Here is an 18,953-nt window from a genome sequence, read left to right on the forward strand (position 1 = left end):
TTCATATGCTTATTGGCCATTTGTATATGTATCTAAATTCATGGTAAATTTAAAAATTGGGTCTGTTTTATTGTATTGTTCAGTTGTAAGAATTCGTTATATATCCTGGATGCTACTCTCTTATTAGATACATGTTTTGCAAAATTGTTCTTCTATTCTGCACATTGTCTTTCACTATATTTTTTTAAAGATTAAAACAATTTCTTTACAGGGGAGGTAGTTAGATGTAATGATTTATTTTATTTTTCTTGCTAAGCAAGCACTCTCTGACTTGAGATACCCATTTCCCCTGTCATTTCACTTTCTTGATGATGTCCTTTGTAAGAAAAGGGTTTTAATTTTGATGAAGTCCAGTTTATCTGCTTTTTTCTTCTATCACTTGTGCTCTTGGTATTGTATCCAGGAAACCAAAGCCTATCCTAGGACCACAAAGATTTATACTGTGTCTTCTTTTAGAAAGTTTATAGGTTTAATTTTTACATTTCTGTCTGTGATCTACTTTGTTTTAATTTTTATTTGTTATATAAAATATGGGTGTTCAGATTCCAGATTGATTCTTTTGCCTGCAGACACCCAGCTGTCCCTGCACAATTTGTTGAATAGACTATTCTTTCAATGGGGTGTTTTTGGCCCCCTAGTGGAAAACTGTCTGTAAATGTAAGTTTTTCCCCGTGGGTTTTTATTGTGTCTCATAGATTTATTTATCCAAACTTATGCCAGCAACATACTGACTTATTACTATAACATTTTAGTACCTTTTAAAGTGAGTCCTCCAACTTTACTCTTCTTTTGCAAGGTTGTTTTGGCTATCCTGGGCCCCTTGCACGTCCATATTAATTTTGGGATCAGTTTTTCAATTTTTGCAAAGAAGTCAGCTGGAATTTTGATAGGGATTCCACTGTATATGTAGATCATTTTGAGGAGTCTTAATATTTTTAATAATACTGTCTATCATTCCATGGAAATGGGATGTCTTCCATATATGTAGATCTTTTAAAATTTATTTTGGTGATACTTCAAAAAGTTCAATGTACAAATCTTGTAAATTTTTGTTAAATGTATCTCTCATTTTATTTTTAATGCTGCTGTAATTGGAAATGCTGAGTTTCTTATGGGTGGGACTATATATCAATCTTCTTATTTCTAGAATTCCTTAACAGCAATTACCCTAGTTATATATTTGCTACTTAAATCTATCCACAACAATTCCCCACCCCGTGTTATAAGAAACCAAGACCCAAGTTAAGCTACCTGAACACCTATGTGGAAATGTGAAATGAGACCCTTGGGTGGGGCTTTGTGCAGATGATACTGGAGCTTATTCAGGATGGCTTCATCGTAATTTCTTTTAAACAACCCTTTCGGTGTATTTAGTCAGATACATTAAGAACATGCCCTTTTGATGTGCGGAGTAGCTAAGACTATGATTTTCAAATAATTTCTAATGAGAGTGTTGTTCTTGAAACCTAATTTGCATCAATCTTTGAAGATTTATGTTTCAGGGGCTTTGACTAAAGAACACCTGTCTTTAATCAATAACGACAACTAAATGCTCAAGCAACATGTAAGAGCTTGAGCAAACTGCCCCTACCCTATAGTGCTGGGTGGCTGCAGCTGCAACTGGAGTCAGCGCTTACCTATCCCAGTACGCTTGTGCTGATCTGCTCAAAGTGGTTCGTCCAACAGTTTGTCAGTAGTCTGTTGGACAAAGTCATTAAAAATTGATTGAAGGATGCTGGAATGCAATATAATCTTATTAATATTAATTAAGCACATATTGAGTGCTTATTGTATGATGGAATTGTCCCTCAGCCTCACATGAATATTATTTCTCATAAAACCTCACATATTTCCTTGTTAATCTCACTTTACAGATAAGGAGACAGACAATTAGGTCTTCTCTCTTTTGGGGGAGCTCATTATCAATGATGGGAAGTTATAAGGAAAAAGATATTGATTCATCATGAGAAAACATTTTTCTGAGGGTCAGCAAAGAAGAAGATGAACACTGAAGAAGGTGATCATTGTTCAAGTGAGACAAGACCTGGGTTGTGCGGAGTCAGCATCCCTGTCCTAGAGAAGGCACGTGTAGAGCTGCGTACTGGGTGAGGCGGCGCGGCCGCGCAGGGAACGCGGATGCTGGGCCGTTGGGCTGTGCTCAGGCCCGGTGGGGCTTTCTCCTAAGGGCAGTGGACCATCATTGACAGATTTTATGTTGGAGAGTGGGGTGCTCTCGTAGTTCACTTTTGTCTTGTAGAATGCTTGGAAATATTTAGAAGGCTTGGCAGGAGGTGATGTGATGAGTCAGAGTAGGGTGGCTGTGAGGTGTAGCAGTGTTCAATTTTCAAGTTGTTTTCAGGCCCAGGCTTGTGGCTCAGTAGCCGTGTCAGTTTGAATGACGCACTCAAGGAAGTGAAACAATTTATCTAATCAGTTGAAGCAGTGATGTACCCAATTCCCAGGACTCTTGTGGAGATCCAGTGAGATAAGGTTTGCAGTGTGCAGCATGGTCCCAGCACAGAGTCAGTGCTGAGTGAGTGACAGTGAGTATCTGGTAGGTCAGGTGTGGGTGGTGGGACTCGGTGTCTGAGGATATCTGGGCTCTGAAGGAGGGGTCCATTCACATCTGTGAGTGATGGGTCTGAGTTGGGAGAGGCACGGAGAACTTAGCCCCGGACCAGAGGCCCTGGGCAGGACGGCTATTGGAGGAGCACTGTGAAGTCAGCTCTTTGCAGGTGGAGTTGGAGGTGCCCTTGTGACATCTAAGTGCAGTGTCACGAGCTGAAAGAGGAGGTCTGGGCCCAGGCTGTGCATTTTCGAATAATGTCAACTCCTGAGGACACCGAAGTATTGATCACTGAACGGAAGTCATACTTTACAGGACAAATGAATAGTAGTATCACCTCTGTCATCAAAGCTCACGTCTATTTATTCATCACTCAGTTTGCTAATTGGGTACTTACAGAGCTCACTTCACCGTCCTCCCGTGGGCTCAGGCTCCACAGAAAAGAGCTGGTGTGTCTTCCTCTTTTCCAGAAGAAGACACATTTAGCTTGTAGCCTTCTGTACCTCGCCAGACTTAGGATATTAGTTTGTTGGTTTAATTGTATTTTCTGTTGGCCATGTCCTGACAGGAGAGAAATTTTACCTCATGGTCATGTTTCAATTAGCTGTTACTGAGAATTGCTGATCTGATACATAGTGTATGTATTATATTAACTTTGTAGAGTAGTTATCATTTTTCTGTCTTTGCCCTTTAATTTTGATTGCCCCTTCAGTGTTCTATCCTTTTTGGGGCCTTATTTTTTTTTAATTAAAAAATGTCTGTTAACAGTTAAGAAAACAAAAACAAAGAAAAAATGCACATGGGAGCTAAATTTAGAAAATGTCTAGTGTGTTTTCTATCTCGGCAATGGAGGGTTCTAGAAACTCGTGAAAACTTTCATTACATAAGTTCCTTAAAATGCTGATTAAGAAATAAAACCTTCCTTCCTCATCTTTCAAGCTGCACAACTAATTGTCAAGAAAGTGAGGGGAAATTCTCAGAAGCCAAGACAAATGAGAAAGCAGGGTTTCTGGGAGATATGCGAGCCTTAGAATCCCTGGGGTGCTGGTTCGATCCTGAACTGATTTTCAGTTGCCTTGACAGGAGGGCAGGATGTGAGCCCCAGGCCTCTGACACTAGGAGTTGGATGGGGGATCATATTATGGGCCAAGCCCATCCTGAGGATCTTGGTTTACTAAAGGGTGAAATAGGAAATAAAAGAATTCCTCAAGGCAAGAAAATAAGGAAAGTCAATTTTGTTGGAAGAGGGGAAAAATAACAAATCCAAAGTAAGGATATAGTTTAAAGTTGTTCTGGCATTAGAGTGACCACAAACACCTGGCAGAAAAGCACAGCTACTCCTTGATTGATAAGTTGTGTTTTGAATGAATCAGTGAACAGCCATTCTGAAAAAGGCCTCCAGAGTCTTGTGGATCAAGATACTGGACAGCAAACACCTCCCTTCCAAGGTCTCATTCAAATAACCAGAAAGGTTTTAAAGGAAAGAAGCCATGATCATAGTTCTATTTATTAACATTTCTATATGCTACGAATTCAGAGGTGACTATGTAGTTGTCTCCTCTATTTTGAACCTTACTTTCTCTTTGGGGATACAAAATGACATAGTTGGTAATCTTGGTGGAGGGAGGTGTTAGTCTGTTGCACTTAGCCAGGAGAGGAGATTAAGAAAACAGTGAAGGGTGGGTGAAATTTTTAGCTGAGGACAGTCTTGTTCACTTGGCTTTTAATTGCAGGCTCAATGAGCTGTCACTGGAGGGAATAGATCTTACAGAGGATGGAATTAGCTCAGGCCTCATTGGAATGGACAAATGAACCTGGAGAAAGACAGTCAAATCTGTGCAGACATTAAAGTTCACTTGAACGTGCTGCATCCCTGAGCCAAAGATAGGACAAATATGCAGCAATTCTTGAGGACAGAAGAGTGGTTTTTAAGGTTCTCCAAGAATGTATCCCATGGAACCGAGATGGCCAGTTGTCAAACTGAGACTTTGTTCTTTGGACGGTGTACCCAGCAAGGGTATTGGCCTTTTATATGTTTCCATTTGTCTTTAATACATGTCTGTTGATGAGGACATGGGCACAAATGTTTGACACCTTGTCGAGGCAATTTTGGATACCTGCCTAGAAGCACGGGCACAGTTGTGGCTGCTTCATACATCTTGCAGCCCATCCCTTTCCCCGGCTCCGTGATCACGGCAGAGTGGTTCCTTGTTGACCTGTCCGTTTCCTCTGTGACATCATAACCCATGAAAAGACCGGAGCATATTAACTTGGCTTTGTTAAAGTCAAAGAAACAGATCAAATATGGAGTCAGATTTGTTCTTTCCTATTTCAGTAGTACCATGGAGATGGCAGTTTGGGCAGCTTTTTGTAGTGTCCTGGAGGCTTTCTCTCTCAGCTTCTGGGCACCTCTATTGAAAACCCTTCATTGCTGTCTGGCCTGCTGGTAATGCACACTGCCTGTTTTGCCCTGAAGATGTGTTCTGTTTATAAACTCATCTCTACTCCTTGGAAAACAACTCAAGAAAAACTCAGTTGGTTTTCCACCAGCCATGGGCAGGGGTGAGGTATACCATGTTATTATTTCATAAAATAATAGTAATAATAGTAATAGTAATAGTACTAGAAATAATAATAGTATTATAATAATAATAATAATATAAAAGAAGTCTTAAAACAGGACTGAGCACATTGGAGAGAGTCAATAAATGCTTTCTGGCTTAAATCAAAAGTGATGACTTAGTGATTCCATGGCTGCTGTATTTGCTAAGCTAGTTACTCCTTTGCTCCATTACACATTATTTTAACTGAAAAAGAAATGCAAGCAAATGGTTAAAAAAAAAACTCAAACAGAGCACAAAAATACACAAGTGAAAGAAGTTTTCCCTCATCCTCTGTTCTTTCAGCCCTGTCTGGAGATGCCACTGTTTACTATCTTTTGGGTGCTTTTCCAGATATGCTTTGCACATTCCCACCTATGCATGTAAATTCCTTTAAAATTTTAGTTATTTTTAACTTAAAGAGATTTAAATCCTCAAGTGGCTTCTGCCCGGGTAATAGAACAGAACAAATCTGACTCCATATTAGATCTGTTCCTTTGAATTTAACCCTATGCTCTGTCTCCTAGGCTTCATCTTGCTTGTAAAAAATTGTTGCCTAGAGCCTGAAATACACAGGAGAGCTTATTCTGAAGCTCTGACCTTTAAGGATATTGAACACTTTTTCATTCATTAAAAGATAGCAAATTGCAGAATAGAAAATAACGTTTGTTTTGTTGGAGATTTACAGGGATCTGACCCACGCAGATAGCTGTAAGAACAAAGGATTCTAACAAGAAGGAATTCCTACACTAAGAAGTTTGCAACAACCAAGCGCGTAGGGAAGGAGCCTGAATTGTGACTTGGGGAGATGGTTTTCCAGAACATTAGTTTGCCAACTAGGTCTACAGAAACTTGCTATTCCAAGCCCCAACATCTGGTTTCCAAACTTATTGGCCTGTCCTGCACTGGGGAGAATGAATTTGGACTTGGTAACACTCCTATCTACCTAGAAAGCTGGGCACTGGAGCTGAGTGTTATGGAAACAGGCCAGCCAAGAAACAAGCACCAATCGGAGTGCTGGAGTACTCAGAATTATTATGCCGGCGGGCTCAGAGGGGCTTCTGCTCCGAAGTTCTGAGCACCTCCAAGACGTGCACATGAGGTTTTAAATACTTCAATACAACTAAGGGGATATTAGCCAATAAGACTTAAAGAACAAAAAGCAAGGAATCAGTACACTGGAGCTTATCAATTTGTAATAGATCACGTTACTGACACTTGTTGAGCTTGGAATTACGAGTTAGGTTGTTAGGCCAATAAACTGACACTAAACTTCAGATTTACGAGATAGCCCAGCAGAACTTAGATCAGTAAACCGACACTTATCACACTTAGATTTGTGACTTAGCTTGTTAGCCCAGCTGGACTTTTCCTTCACATGAGGACAGCTCTCCCACCCCCAGGAAACCACTGTGAGCCCTTGATGTTTCCACTAGGGTGGGGTATGGTTTACCCAGGAGGGATGGGGACTATGCACCAACACTCAGGCAGTCTGCTCTGTCTGGGGCTCTGATCTTGTACCACACCTCTCCCCGCCAGCCCAACACCTGGGACAGTGGAGCTAAGGCAGTGATCCTTCCTGCCTGTTTCCCAGCGTGTAAAAGGGGAATATGTGCTCTTCCCAAGGAAGTTCTGAGCGACAACACCTGCGGGTGCTTGGTTCTCAGAGCAACAGAAAACCCAGCTCCGCATGGGGGCAACGGGTGTGATCCCCGTAGTGTTTCTGCAGAAGCATCTAATGGAGGGCTGGATCAGGGAGGTAAAACATGAGCTGCGGGACTTGAACGGTTACAGAAGGGTACAGAGGTAGGTCTGCCATCTCAGGGTGCCCTAGAGGTAAAGCTTTTTCTCTCCAACTCCGCTACGACACTCCCCTATCCAGACCCATCCCTTCTCTGCTCTTCCTGTCCATCTGTATCCCTCCACTTTTCCCCTCTTCTCCACCCGCTCCCATCTTCTCCCTCCCTCGCTGTCCCACCTTCTCTCGCAGAATCCAGAGAGGATCCATGTCCGTCCTGCGCATGCGCTGTCGGTGCCTGGTGGTCCGCTGGTTCGAAGCTCCATGTCCGAGCCGGGGATTGGCCCCAAATGCTTCTCAACTCTGTCGCCCGTTAGGCCTTTGGTTCCTGCCTGGGGCCGGGGCTTCTGGCTGTGGAAGTGCAAGGTGGGGGGCTCCCGGGAAAGGGTTCAGGCGGCTTCGGGAGGGTGATCCGCCTTTCACAGCCCCCAAGGGCGCCAGTCAGCCCGTGTTCAGCTGAATTTCTCTGGCCAGACCCTTCTGACAGCACCACCTGCCCCGGCGCCCCGGCCACAGCTGTCCAGGTCCAGGTGTGCGCCTGCCACCTCTCACGCAGCCGGGATCCCCTCAGTCCACGGCTGGCGTCCCCTTCCCCTCTCCCGCCCGCGAGTCCTCTCCTCCCGGGCTTCCTCTCCTCGGCCGCCTGCCCGTCCCCACCAATGGGCGGGCTGTTTCCCGGGCGGGCGTGGTCTGCGGACCTGGACGGGAGCGGGCGGCTTATGCTGGTGCTGGGGCTGGCCTCCGAGCGGGGCTGCAGCCCGCACCCCCCCTTTCCCTCCCCCCTAGGGCTGCCCTCCTTTCCCTTTCACCCTCCCTCAGGACCAGCTCAGTGGCGTGTGTGCTGCTCCCCGGGCTGAGAGCCTCTGGCTGTAGCGCCCAGCTTCACCTGGTGGAGTCGGGAAAAGGGAGCATCAGTGCTGAGCAAGCTTCTGTCTCCTCCCTCAGTGTTTCTGCCGCAGGTAAGTACCTTGAACACTTTCAGGTGTTATGATGGCGGTGCTTGTTGATGTCACGTGTTTTTATAGTGAGAGGGATTAACAGTGGTGAAAGCAGGGCTTGGTTCTGTTAAAAATGAGCTGAAGGCATGAAGCTGTGATATCCTCCTTCCTTCCCTCTCCAAGGGTGAAACGTGTGACCGTCGATTTTAAAAAGACAGTTACAGTCCCTAACTAGCCCAGCCCAGCTAGTGTGTGTTAACAGGAACAGCATCACCAGAGGCCTTGGAGACCCAGGGATATTGCAGTCCTAAAGAACTCCTGGCACAGTTTGGTTTGTATTGGTTTTTTGTTTTTCTTAAATTGTGGGACAGACTAGTGGTATAAAAAGAAAAATATTTGTCAAGAAATATTTTTTCATATAACAGCGTTATTGTGATATAGTTCACACACCATGAATTCCATCCATTTAAATGGTAAAATTCAGCAGCTTTTAGCATATTCACAGTTGTGCAACCATTATTATTCCAGAACGTTTTTATCACTTCAGAAAGAGCAGTGGAAATGAATGACCTATCCACCCCTCCCCAGTGGTGGTTCTAAAGAAATTTCTTGGCTAATCTTGACCATAAATTCACTTGTTACATTCCAAGAAAAATCTGGTAGGAATTCTAATCAGAATTGCAATGAATCTGTCTATCAAAACAGGAAGAATTAACGTCTTTATGGCACAAACTTCTTCTACCCATGAATATATTTCGGACCCTATATTTTCCTCTGTCCAGAGCCTGGCCCATGGGAAGTCCTCACTACTTGTTGGGCTTGTGAATGATGAGATTCTATACATCGTTAGTTGCAGCTGTAGCCTTTCACAGAAGAGAAAAGAAACCTCAGTGAAACAAGTGACTCTCTGATGGTCAGAAAGAGTGACAGCCATTGCTGGAGTGATCCAGTGGACTTGGTGTTTGCAACCAGAATTCTCCACCACCTACAGCTAAGGGGATTAGAGTGTTCTTTTATTTTTTCTTAATGGCGTTGCTTTTATTTTTACTTATTTTTTAAATTATTTTTTATTTAAGTGTAGTCAATTTACAATGTTAGTTTCAGGTGTACAGCAGAGATTCAGTTATAAACATATGCATATGTATATACATATGTTTTAGATTGTTTTTAGTATAACTCATTACAAGAAATTGAATATAGTTCCCTGTGTTATATAGCAGGTCCTTGTCATTTATTTTATATTTACTAATTTGTATCTGTTAATCCCTCCTTTCCTGCCTGCTAAATACAGTTTGCTTTCTATGTCCATGAGTCCATTTATAGGAGCACCATTTTTCCTAGTAATATATGCTCTTTGGCTGCTTTCAGTTTCAGTAATTCCATCTTATCTGTGGGCGCTTTTCTTCTGGTGGCCTTTATGTGGTTTGCACACGTGATAATAGAGATCTTTATTTGGGAGAACTCCAGGTCTCGTGTAGTCCCTGGTACAGAATGCCCACTGAATTGATGATTGAACTGGGAAAAAAGCACAGTAAATGCTGGAATTTCCACTATGGTTGAGAATTCCAGGTTTCAATAACCTGTTTAGACAACCTTAATATTGGCTGCACCCATACTGGTTAATTTGGTGGAAATTCATGGTATGGTGGTGTAGAGACGGGGCCTTATATTCTTCTTCTCTTTCTATTTTCTAACACTCATTCTCCTGGGCCTTCCAGATCCTCCCCCAGAAGTGCCCAGGGCTGGCTTGGTGCTGCACTGAGGCAATATTTGTTAATAACGCCCTTTCCTCTTCTCCTCTGAGCCTCCGTTTCTTTCTGTGCACAATGAGCGCTTAGACTAGATAAATACTTTTCAGTTTCTTTTAAAGCCATGTTTCCTTTGAGAAACAGAAAATGCAAATATCTCCTCTCAACCCAACCCTTTAGATTTTGGTATGTCCTCCAAGGAGTGACATAGCTCTTTGTGAAAAATTGATGTGATTTTGATTGCAGGTGACACAGAAAAGACTCTTCAGAGATTTATTGCAGGGAGAGGGCAGGAAAGAGGCAGTATGTGACACTTTCTAGTGTGAGCAACGGAGCAGGGACTTGGATTTAAATACGGTGTCTGACGTGGCCTCTCTCTAATCTTGTAGAATGTGATAAACTTCTCTACCTCAGTTTCTTGATGTGTCAAGTTGGGGTGATAATATTTTAAGGCTTCTGTGAAACATTATACAAATAAGACATTTGTGTCTCGGTAGAAACAAGATCTGCTAGGGATTCAGGGATTTGTTTAAAAAAAAATTCTTGTCCATAGCACTCTGTCTGTGTGTATTTAGACGTTCCTGGAGGGTGAGGGTGAGTCTAAAGTCCATTGTGGGACAGGTGGCCCATATTTCTCCGTGTCCCAGTTTACCCCCTACTCCCCAGTCCTCTTCCTCAGTCCAGGATGAAGTTCCCTAGTAGATTTACACAGAGGTCTTGTGGAAATGGCTTTTCATTTTATTGTTTCACCAAGAAGGGCTGCCATCATGATCTCTGTGGTCAGGTTTTGAAGGGCTGCCATCATGATATCTGGTAAGAATTCTATGCAATTTGGAGTTCCAATTTAATGAAAAGAAAAAAATTACAAATAGAAAATTAGAACAAGGGTGGTGACAGGGGCTCTTTTAAGTGGACACCATTAGCTTTGTTAGCTTCAGGTGCTGTGGCCTGTTGCCACGAGGACCCATCCTCTTGCTCTGAAGTTGGAGGGACTAGTGGGCTCAGTGGGAATGTTAACTGAGTGTATCTCATGGGCTGGGCATTGTCCTATTTGTACTGTGTGTTCCTTATTTGAGACAGTGAGCTCACCTAACCTCGATAACCTCTTTAAAATATTAGACTTTTAATTTTGAGATGTAATGTAGATTCCCATGTGGTAGTAAGAGATTATATGGAGAGGGCCTATGGGCCCTTTGCCCAGTTTTCTTAATGGTTCCATCTTGCAGTGTTGGGGTACAATTCATTACTGACTCACTAACAATTTGAGGTTTGTGTTATTGCCCTTATTTCTATTCACGATTAAACTGGGGCTTCGAGAAGCACACAGGCCTGCCCAGGTCACCCACATTGTTAATGCAGAGTCGGGTGAACGTGGGCTTGGGATTTCCAGGCAGTACCATTATGATGGTTTGTGGCAGGGAGCAGCATTCACTTTGCTTGTTTATTCATTCATTCAACAAACATTTATTGAGTAAACTCTGTGGGTCAGATGCTTTCATAGAGTTATCTGATTCTTCAGCAGTACTGAGAATCAGGTAATGTTTATAATTTTTAATCTGCTCTGAGAAAATTAGCTCTGAGAGGTTATAACCCCCCCAAAGGAAGTATAACTCATAATTAGCTCTGAGAGGTTATAACCCCCCCAAAGGAAGTATAACTCACAAAGGAGGGATAGAACATGTGTACAGTCACCTCCTTTTATGCAGGTGGTACCCTATGCATTTTACATTTTCAAACATCCGTAATCCAGATATATTCTTGTAAGGCAAGGCTTTTTTTTTTTAATTGAAGTATAGTCAAGTTTACAATGTTGTGTCAATTGCAAGGTGTTTTTTGACTTTTGAATTAAAAAATACTTTTTCAGCTGGGTAATTAGGTGTATTTACTTGTTTCATTTTTAAAATGAGGTACTGGGATTTGAACCCAGGACCTCGTACATGCTAAGCATATGCTCTACCAATGAACAGTACCCTCTACCCCAAGGCAAGTTTTCTTATCCATTATTATGAAGCTTAGGAGTTCAAATAAATTGAATAGGAATCCAGATCTTTTGATCCTACTGTGGTCCTTTTCTTTATATTCTGCTGAAGGGGGTTGGGGAAGCATTTCCTTTGTTCATTTCTTTATTCAGCATTTTTGAGCAGTGACTTTGCATCAGGGCCTTGCTAGGTGCTTGGAAATAGAAAATAAGAAATGACCTTTCTCTGCAGAGGCAGGAAGCCTAGACCAAAAGCTGGGTAATGTGATCGAGCTACAGTAGCCATATGCAGACTCTGAGGACAAACTGTACCCTTGGATTTGCTTTGGCTTCCCTTGTCTTCTGGCTGGTACACACCAGGTCACCGCAACCCAGATGGGCCCGTAGCACACAGCAGAGAATGTACCTCGATCTCCTCTCCCCTCTCGGCAGGGCCTGCAACATGAGCATCCCTGACTACGTGCAGTGTGCTGAGGACCACCAGACTCGTCCCGTTGTGGTCCAATCCATAGAGATCATCTCAGAGGAGAATTTCTTTTGCATCTATCAGCTACTCACCTCGGTTAGCCATATCAGCCCTTGTGGCTCCCAGTGGACACTCTGTATCCACTACAGGCACCGCTATGTGCCCGAGAATCGGTGGAGCGTCTTCCAGAAACACCCCAAGGTCGTGGGCCTTGTCACCATTACCGAATGTCTCTCTGCCAAGGCCTTCGAGAAGCTCCACATGCAGAGGAGCTGTATGGCACATCGCTTAATGACTCTCAGCTTTTTGTCTTTGTGCAGCATGGGGAGGTAGCCGAGCAGACGCGCACCGACGTTGCCTTCAATCTAAGAGTACTGCAGGGTGGTGGAGAAGAGGATCGAGGACTTCACTGAGTCACTCTTCATCTTGCTCAAGTCCAAGTGGCTGGATGGTGGCCCCAAGAATTCTGGGGACAAGATCCCCCTCCCCTGCATCCCGTTTGAGAAGGAGGACTTCATGGGACTGGACACAGACAGCAGGTAAGTTTACCTGGAGGCCAGTCCACCTTGGCTGTGTGCTGGATTGCTTCCCTACATCCAGAAAGGGATCAGCAAGGAAGAAGTCAATCTTGTAGCCAAGGGGGGAGGGAGGTGCAGCCCGCCGGTTTCCAGACATTTCAAAGTGAATCCGCCTTTATTTCAGAGAGATCCTTTTAGGGTTAGTGTGGACACTTACTCCCGCTTTACAGCCAGGAACATGGTGGAACCCCTGGAGTTGCTGTCCAATAAAGTAGCCAACGCCACTGATGCTAGGAGCACTGGGGAGGAGGCTGGACTCAGCTGAGATGTGCTGTAGGTCAAATGCACATCAGACGCTGAGGCTTGTCTAGTAAAAGTACATAAACTATCTCTTTACTTCCTATATTGATTACATGTCAAAATAATAGTATTTTACATACAGTAGATTAAGTAAGATCTGTTCTTAAAATCACATTCTAGTATTTGTTTTTTGTTTGTTGGTTTGTTTCTTTGTTTCAAATTTTAAACGTGGCAACTGGGAAACTTTCTTTACATGGCTCTCATTTCATTTCTGTTGGGCAGCCTGTCCTGGTACATGCTCATCCCTTTGCTTATAGATGAGATGCTGAGCCCCGAGAGGCAGAACGAGGCGCTGGTTGAGCTGCGGCTGGAGCCGCTGTCACCTGCCTCCCAGGCCCAGCACCTTTTCAGCTCAGGCCGTCTCTTCCTGCCCGACAGCCACCATGCCAAGTTAGGACATCAGAAACACCGCCAGGGACTTCCTAATGAACTCCTTATGCAGGGAAAGGCGTATCACGGTGTATGGGACAGAGCAGGGAAATGTTCATTCCCACTTTGTCCCTGTGATTAAGTCAATGGCCCCACTTTGCCTCGGAAGTACAGATGAGCTCTTCTGGGCTGCCTAACCCCCACCTTCTGCTCTGTTTCCCCATATATCTATCGTGTTGTCCCTCGGGCTGAAGAGGGTGAGATGCCTTTGCCGAGACGTGGAAACCTTTGCTGGGGTGAGTGAGGGAAGCTGTGTCCCCCCGGCCTACGGCCTCGGTCCTTGAGTCTGGAGAGGGCTCATGGTGGTCCCACAGGTGGCGGTCAGAAGACCTGGCATGTGCTACCGGGCCCGCTTTGGAGGTGGTGCTCTGTGATTCTTGAACTTACCTAAGATCAGATCCTACTTTCTGGTTGTTGGTAAGTTGGAGGAGAAGATGCTAGAGAATTAATAAAAAGAATGTCTAGACCAGCCCTGTGAGTGAGAAGCACAGGGGACACTAGTCCCACCTGCGAGAGCCCACCTAGCAGGCTCTGGATGAATTTTCTGTTCCTCCCCGGAAATACCTCTATGGCTTAAGGAAGAGGAGAGGCATGTCGTGGCCATGATCTGTAGTTGTCCTCACAGGGCCCTGTGATCTACATGCTCGCACTCCCCATCTGCTTCTTGGAGATGAGTTGACAAGTTTAGGAGCCTGGGCACTGCTGAGGGCATAGCTCCCAGCACCGTGCTACACAGAGTCTGGCTCTGTTCACCTCACCTGTCAACTCCTGCTGAGGCCCCAGACATTAGTCAAGGTAGGTGCATCAGCGAAACCTAAGCAGGGACCACCTTCTCCCCCTGGACAGACTGGTGAGTGAGCAGTGGAAGCCTGGAGCCCTGCCCCAGCCCCCACGCCAGTGCCACTTCTTTTGTCATAGGAGGCACTGGTGACATTTTTGCTCAACAAATGATTGTCTCTGAGTCTGCAGCCCCACCAGAGAATGCCAGCTTGTTTTTGCCTTTTGATGTCTGCCCTTGGGACTTGGCGGAGTAGCTGGATGTGTACTTAGCCCACAGTGGTTCAGCGCATTGAACCTGCCTCCTTGTGGGTCTGTCTATTGTGGTACCATAAGGGCTCAGCCAGCATCTGAACGTCATTGAGATAACGCGGCCAGTGAGCTAGGGTCAAGCACATTCTCCTCCAGTCACTTTTACTCCATTGTTTCTTTTACTATTCCACAGTCATTAATTTTCTAAACAATGCTTTGGTGCAGGAGCAGAGCCTCATTCTCTCCTGCTACTCTTGGTGGAAGTGAGTAAAACGGTCCAGACTGAAATGCGACAAAAATTTGTAGCTCAAAAGCTGCCTAGACGCTTGTAGGTGGAATTTGGGTTAGGGGAGCTGAACACGTTGTGGTCCCCCGGCAGCGCCGCTCCCCTCAGGCCCCTGCTTTCCCTTGAGCAGGAGGTGAGGTTGGGCCTCACCATCCCCGTGTCCCTGGCCTCACACACTCACATAAATTCTTGTACATGCAGTCAAAATCATTTTTGTTCTTGTGTGATTCTAATTTTCTCTTGTTCCTCTTTTCCTTTTTCTTTACTCCTTTTTCACTTGTACTGCCCAGTGAGCATGTTGTTGCTTCTGAAAATGTGGGCTGTGCACACCCTGCATTGGAAATAGCCAGATTGCCCTCCGTACAGTCTCCATCACTTTAAAAACAACAACTTAACAGCTGTTTTGATCCATCTATTATCTTAGTCATTTTTTATTTTCTAATTTTTTGGAATATTTGCTTTGTTAGCTCATCACCCACTGGTGTTTGATACCTGTTGAAATCCTTGCTTTTGAGGAACATGTTTGGTCCTCCTTTTATTTGGTGACAAATGCACCCTTATTAAATTTGTTTGATTGTTTTGAAGAAGTAAGATGCGAATTGATTTTGTCGGCTGCTCAGGGATTCTTTTCATGGAGTATTTAAACTTGTAAGGTCAAACTCTGCAGCATTTTGCTCGATTCCTGCTTTTACACAAACGTGCTCGGCACGCGGTTCCTGGCTGTCGCTGTGTGACGTGCATGACGGCGCTTCCTGGCCGGCGGTCACTGGTGAGGAAGTGGCCGCCACGGAGGTGACAGCTGCAGCGGACGCTGTTGGAGGAAGCGGTCACCGTTTGGTTCTTTAATTTTTTTTTTTTTTGCATTCAACTTCCCCGTGCCATTTACTTTACTTTGCCTTCATAAAGGGGCAGAATTGGGTCTAAAATCCATGACACTATTTGTTCCCTTTACGAGGCTGGTTTTTCTGGGTATCAGGACAACATGACCTTCTCCTAAGTAGCTGGCTCACCTGGATCTGTTGGACACAGGGACAGCTAAAAGGGCCGTAGCTTCCTCTCTGCTCCAGCCAGTGGGCATTCAGAGCTGGGTCTGTGGTTTGCCTCAGCAGCCGTGCAGACCTCCCTGCCCCGGCCTTTACTTTTAACCCATGTTGGCAGTAAAGAGTTGAATCCGTTTCTGTTGCAGCTGACATCCACCACTGACAGCCGTGTCGTTAGTTTGTGGTAGTCAGTCTCCAACACCCCAGACAACCGTGAAGGAAGATGATTTGGCCGACCTAGGACCCTGGATTCTCACCCTCACCATGGTTCATCTCACCCGGTGGAAGGGTGTGGCCACCACCATCATGCTGACCATGAGGCCTTGTTTCTCCTTTCATGCTCTGGTCCAAATGTGGACACTTCATTTTTCACTGAATTTGTCTCGCTTGAGACAGGCCAGAATATCTGAATGAGTCCATCACATTCTGGGTGGGGAACAGAACAGAAGTAAGTGTCGCAAGTAGATGGAGTCTAGGCTGTCCGGGTTGGCAAATGCAGGCTGGGATCTGTGATGGCTGGGCTGTACACTGGACACAGGCCTTTCCTGTGGCTCCTGAGAGCCCATGAGTTGAAGTGATAACAGCCTTGCGTGGATTCCCCCATCCTCATCTGCTCATTGGCAAGTGTGTCTGCTAATTAGGAGCTCCCCCAGACCTCGGGCCCTTCAAAGCTCAGACCATGGGAGAACCTTGAGTCCCTTCTCCTGGACATCCTGTGTGAGAATCCACTGCCTTCTGAGGTGAACAGCGGCAGGAGATGCCTCCCCCTCCAGGGAGCACCCTACGGAGGACTGTTAGTGCACCATGCTGTGAGCTTGTGTGTTTCCGGCCATGGTCCCTACAGAACTACAGTTGAGATGGGCTTATTGATGGAAATAACAGGACTGATTCCAGGGCAGGGCCTGGGGGAGGGAACAGTGGAAATTGAATGTGACCTCAGACACCTCGGTGGGTGCTGGGGCTGTTACTAAAATGGGGAGTCTGGGAGATACCTGCCAGGAATGGAATTCTAGAGTAAATGGTGGACATGAGGCATTTTTAAGATGCCATTTGTCATCCAAATTAGGACTTCAAAGAGGCACTCGGGTCGATGAGCCTGGGGCTCAGGTGAAGGAGCCGGACTAGAGATACACGTTGGGAGTCGTCATTCTTAGCTGGTGTTCACAGCCTTGCATGTGAATTAGATCATCTCGAGAGCTGCAGACTGAGGCTGAGGGGTGGCAGGGCTGTGTCTTGGTTGGAGGAAAGCCCAGACCATACAGCTTTGGTGTGTCAGTCAGTGACGTTTGCCATTTTCAAAGCAATGCCAGTTATCCTTAAGGGGCCAGGGGCTGGGCAGGGCCAGCCAGGAAGAAATCTGAAGGGAGGGTCGTGGCCACGTGTGCGTCTTGGGAAGGTGCAGAGTCTGCAGGGTACGGGAGGGTAGACTCCTCAGATGCTAGAGTTGCAGTGAGGAATGGGGAGAAGTTAGTCACAATCACCTGTGAGGGAGGGAGGGAGGTCTAGGGAGCCCCACCTTACCGGACTCACTTTCCCATGAACAGAAGGCAGTCAGACAGAGGATCTGAGGTGAGAAGGGATGGGCACTGGGAGGGGAGCCAACCTGGAGAATGGTGCTTGCAAAATTCTGGAATAGTCTCCCTGAAAAATAGAGTTAAAAATACCCAGACTCTTAAGAACATTGTTAGTGACTTGGGAGGAGGCAGTTGTTTTTCTGGCCTCCTAAGGGTAAGGCATGTATCCAGGGATACACAGAAGATATGGGCAGTCTGTTCCGGGGGCTTGATCGTTACCGGGGGAACAGTGCAAGTTTAAAGGGGGAAAAGGGCAGCCGAGGGAAACTAGCCAGGCCCCGTGTCAGGTACCAGTCGGCCGCCCTACTTGCGTGTTGCATTCACATCCATGCCTCCCAGGTGGGCGCTGACAGCCCCCTTTTGGGGATTGGAAAGCCTTCTCAGAGGGGTTAAAGAATTGGTCCATTTAGTGACTAGTAAATGATGTAGCAGGATTCAAGCAGGGCCTTGTCAGAATTCAAGGGCATGTTCTCTCTACTGTTTCCAGTACTTCCCTGTTATACCTGGAATGGTGAAGTGGGTCAGTTTTGGAGCCTTTCAGAAAAAGTATGATTTAAGCGCCTCTGGACTGGTTCACAAAGCTCAGCATTCTTTGATGGTTCTGAAGCACGCAGTGATTTTCGCCCCAGAGAGGTAACGTCTAACTCCTTTGATGATGACGTGGTTGCAAATGGTGTACAGGTGCAAAACCAGACTTTGCAGCTTCTGAAGGGAAACTCTCCAGTTCTCCCTTGGTCGGCTTTCTTCCTCGGGATGTATCTGTGCTGCAGCATAGGCCTGAGCTTTCCATATGGAGTGAGAGTTTAATATCCGATGTTAGCATAAAACGGTCAGATGAAGAAAATCGACGTTGACAATTTATTTTTGGGTTTCATTAGTCAAAATATACTATCAGTTAATGGCCCATATAGCAAATGAAATTGAGTACAGGACATTGCATTTCTTACTTTCTATTTAGAGTTCTCTTACAGAATAATGTTGCCTGCTTTGGAACATCAGCTCCACCACTCACGGCACCTATCAGTGTGTTGGTGTGATTACATTTACAGAGTGAATGTAATCTGGGCTTCCTCAGCCCCAAACACTTCAGTGCAGAATCACGGGCTGTAGACGTCTGTTAGTCACGCAAATACTTCTAAAATTATATGATTCCAGAAAAGAAAGAAGAGAGAGAGAGAGATTGCCTTTATCAAATTTCCTTTCAGTTCTAAATGAAAACTGTTGTTGAGCAGCTCTGGTTTCCTTTGGATAAGAATATATACATTTCTTTGCATGTAACCTGGGTTTTGGGCTAGAACACCAAGTTCTTGCTGTCCACAAGCCACAAAAATAGTAGCCAAATTGCACACGTGTGAAATAGTTTATACCTTTTTCTGAGAAAGTATCCTTGAATTTGGGACTTGGGCTGTGATTTCTGCTTTTTGCTTCCCCCACCTGTCTTGTAATCTCTCACTCCTTCCCACGTGGTTCCCAAGTGTTCGTGGTCTCAAAGGAGCGGGCAAACACCCAGTTGGTCACCATGTACTGCTGCTATAGATAGAGCCCAGACAAGACCTAAAGGACATTATCAGAGAGGACTTCCTGGAAGAAATGGGCTGTACATTCAGTTGTGAGGACAGAGTA

At 45.2% G+C, this 18,953-nt stretch overlaps 1 protein-coding gene across 1 annotated transcript in view; it reads left to right on the forward strand.

Moving 5' to 3' along the window:
* The window catches only part of LOC140698887 (uncharacterized), a 116,427-nt gene that overhangs the window by 53,110 nt on the left and 44,364 nt on the right, over positions 1 to 18,953 (forward strand). Inside the window, exons 10-12 of the mRNA XM_072970746.1 lie at positions 7,157 to 7,330; positions 7,784 to 7,923; positions 12,415 to 12,633. Of these exons, the coding sequence (XP_072826847.1) occupies positions 7,157 to 7,330; positions 7,784 to 7,837 (228 nt within the window). The 3' untranslated portion in view covers positions 7,838 to 7,923; positions 12,415 to 12,633. The remainder of the gene's footprint in view (positions 1 to 7,156; positions 7,331 to 7,783; positions 7,924 to 12,414; positions 12,634 to 18,953) is intronic.

The sequence above is a fragment of the Vicugna pacos genome, chromosome 10, assembly GCF_048564905.1.
Source record: "Vicugna pacos chromosome 10, VicPac4, whole genome shotgun sequence".
Lineage (NCBI taxonomy): Eukaryota > Metazoa > Chordata > Mammalia > Artiodactyla > Camelidae > Vicugna > Vicugna pacos.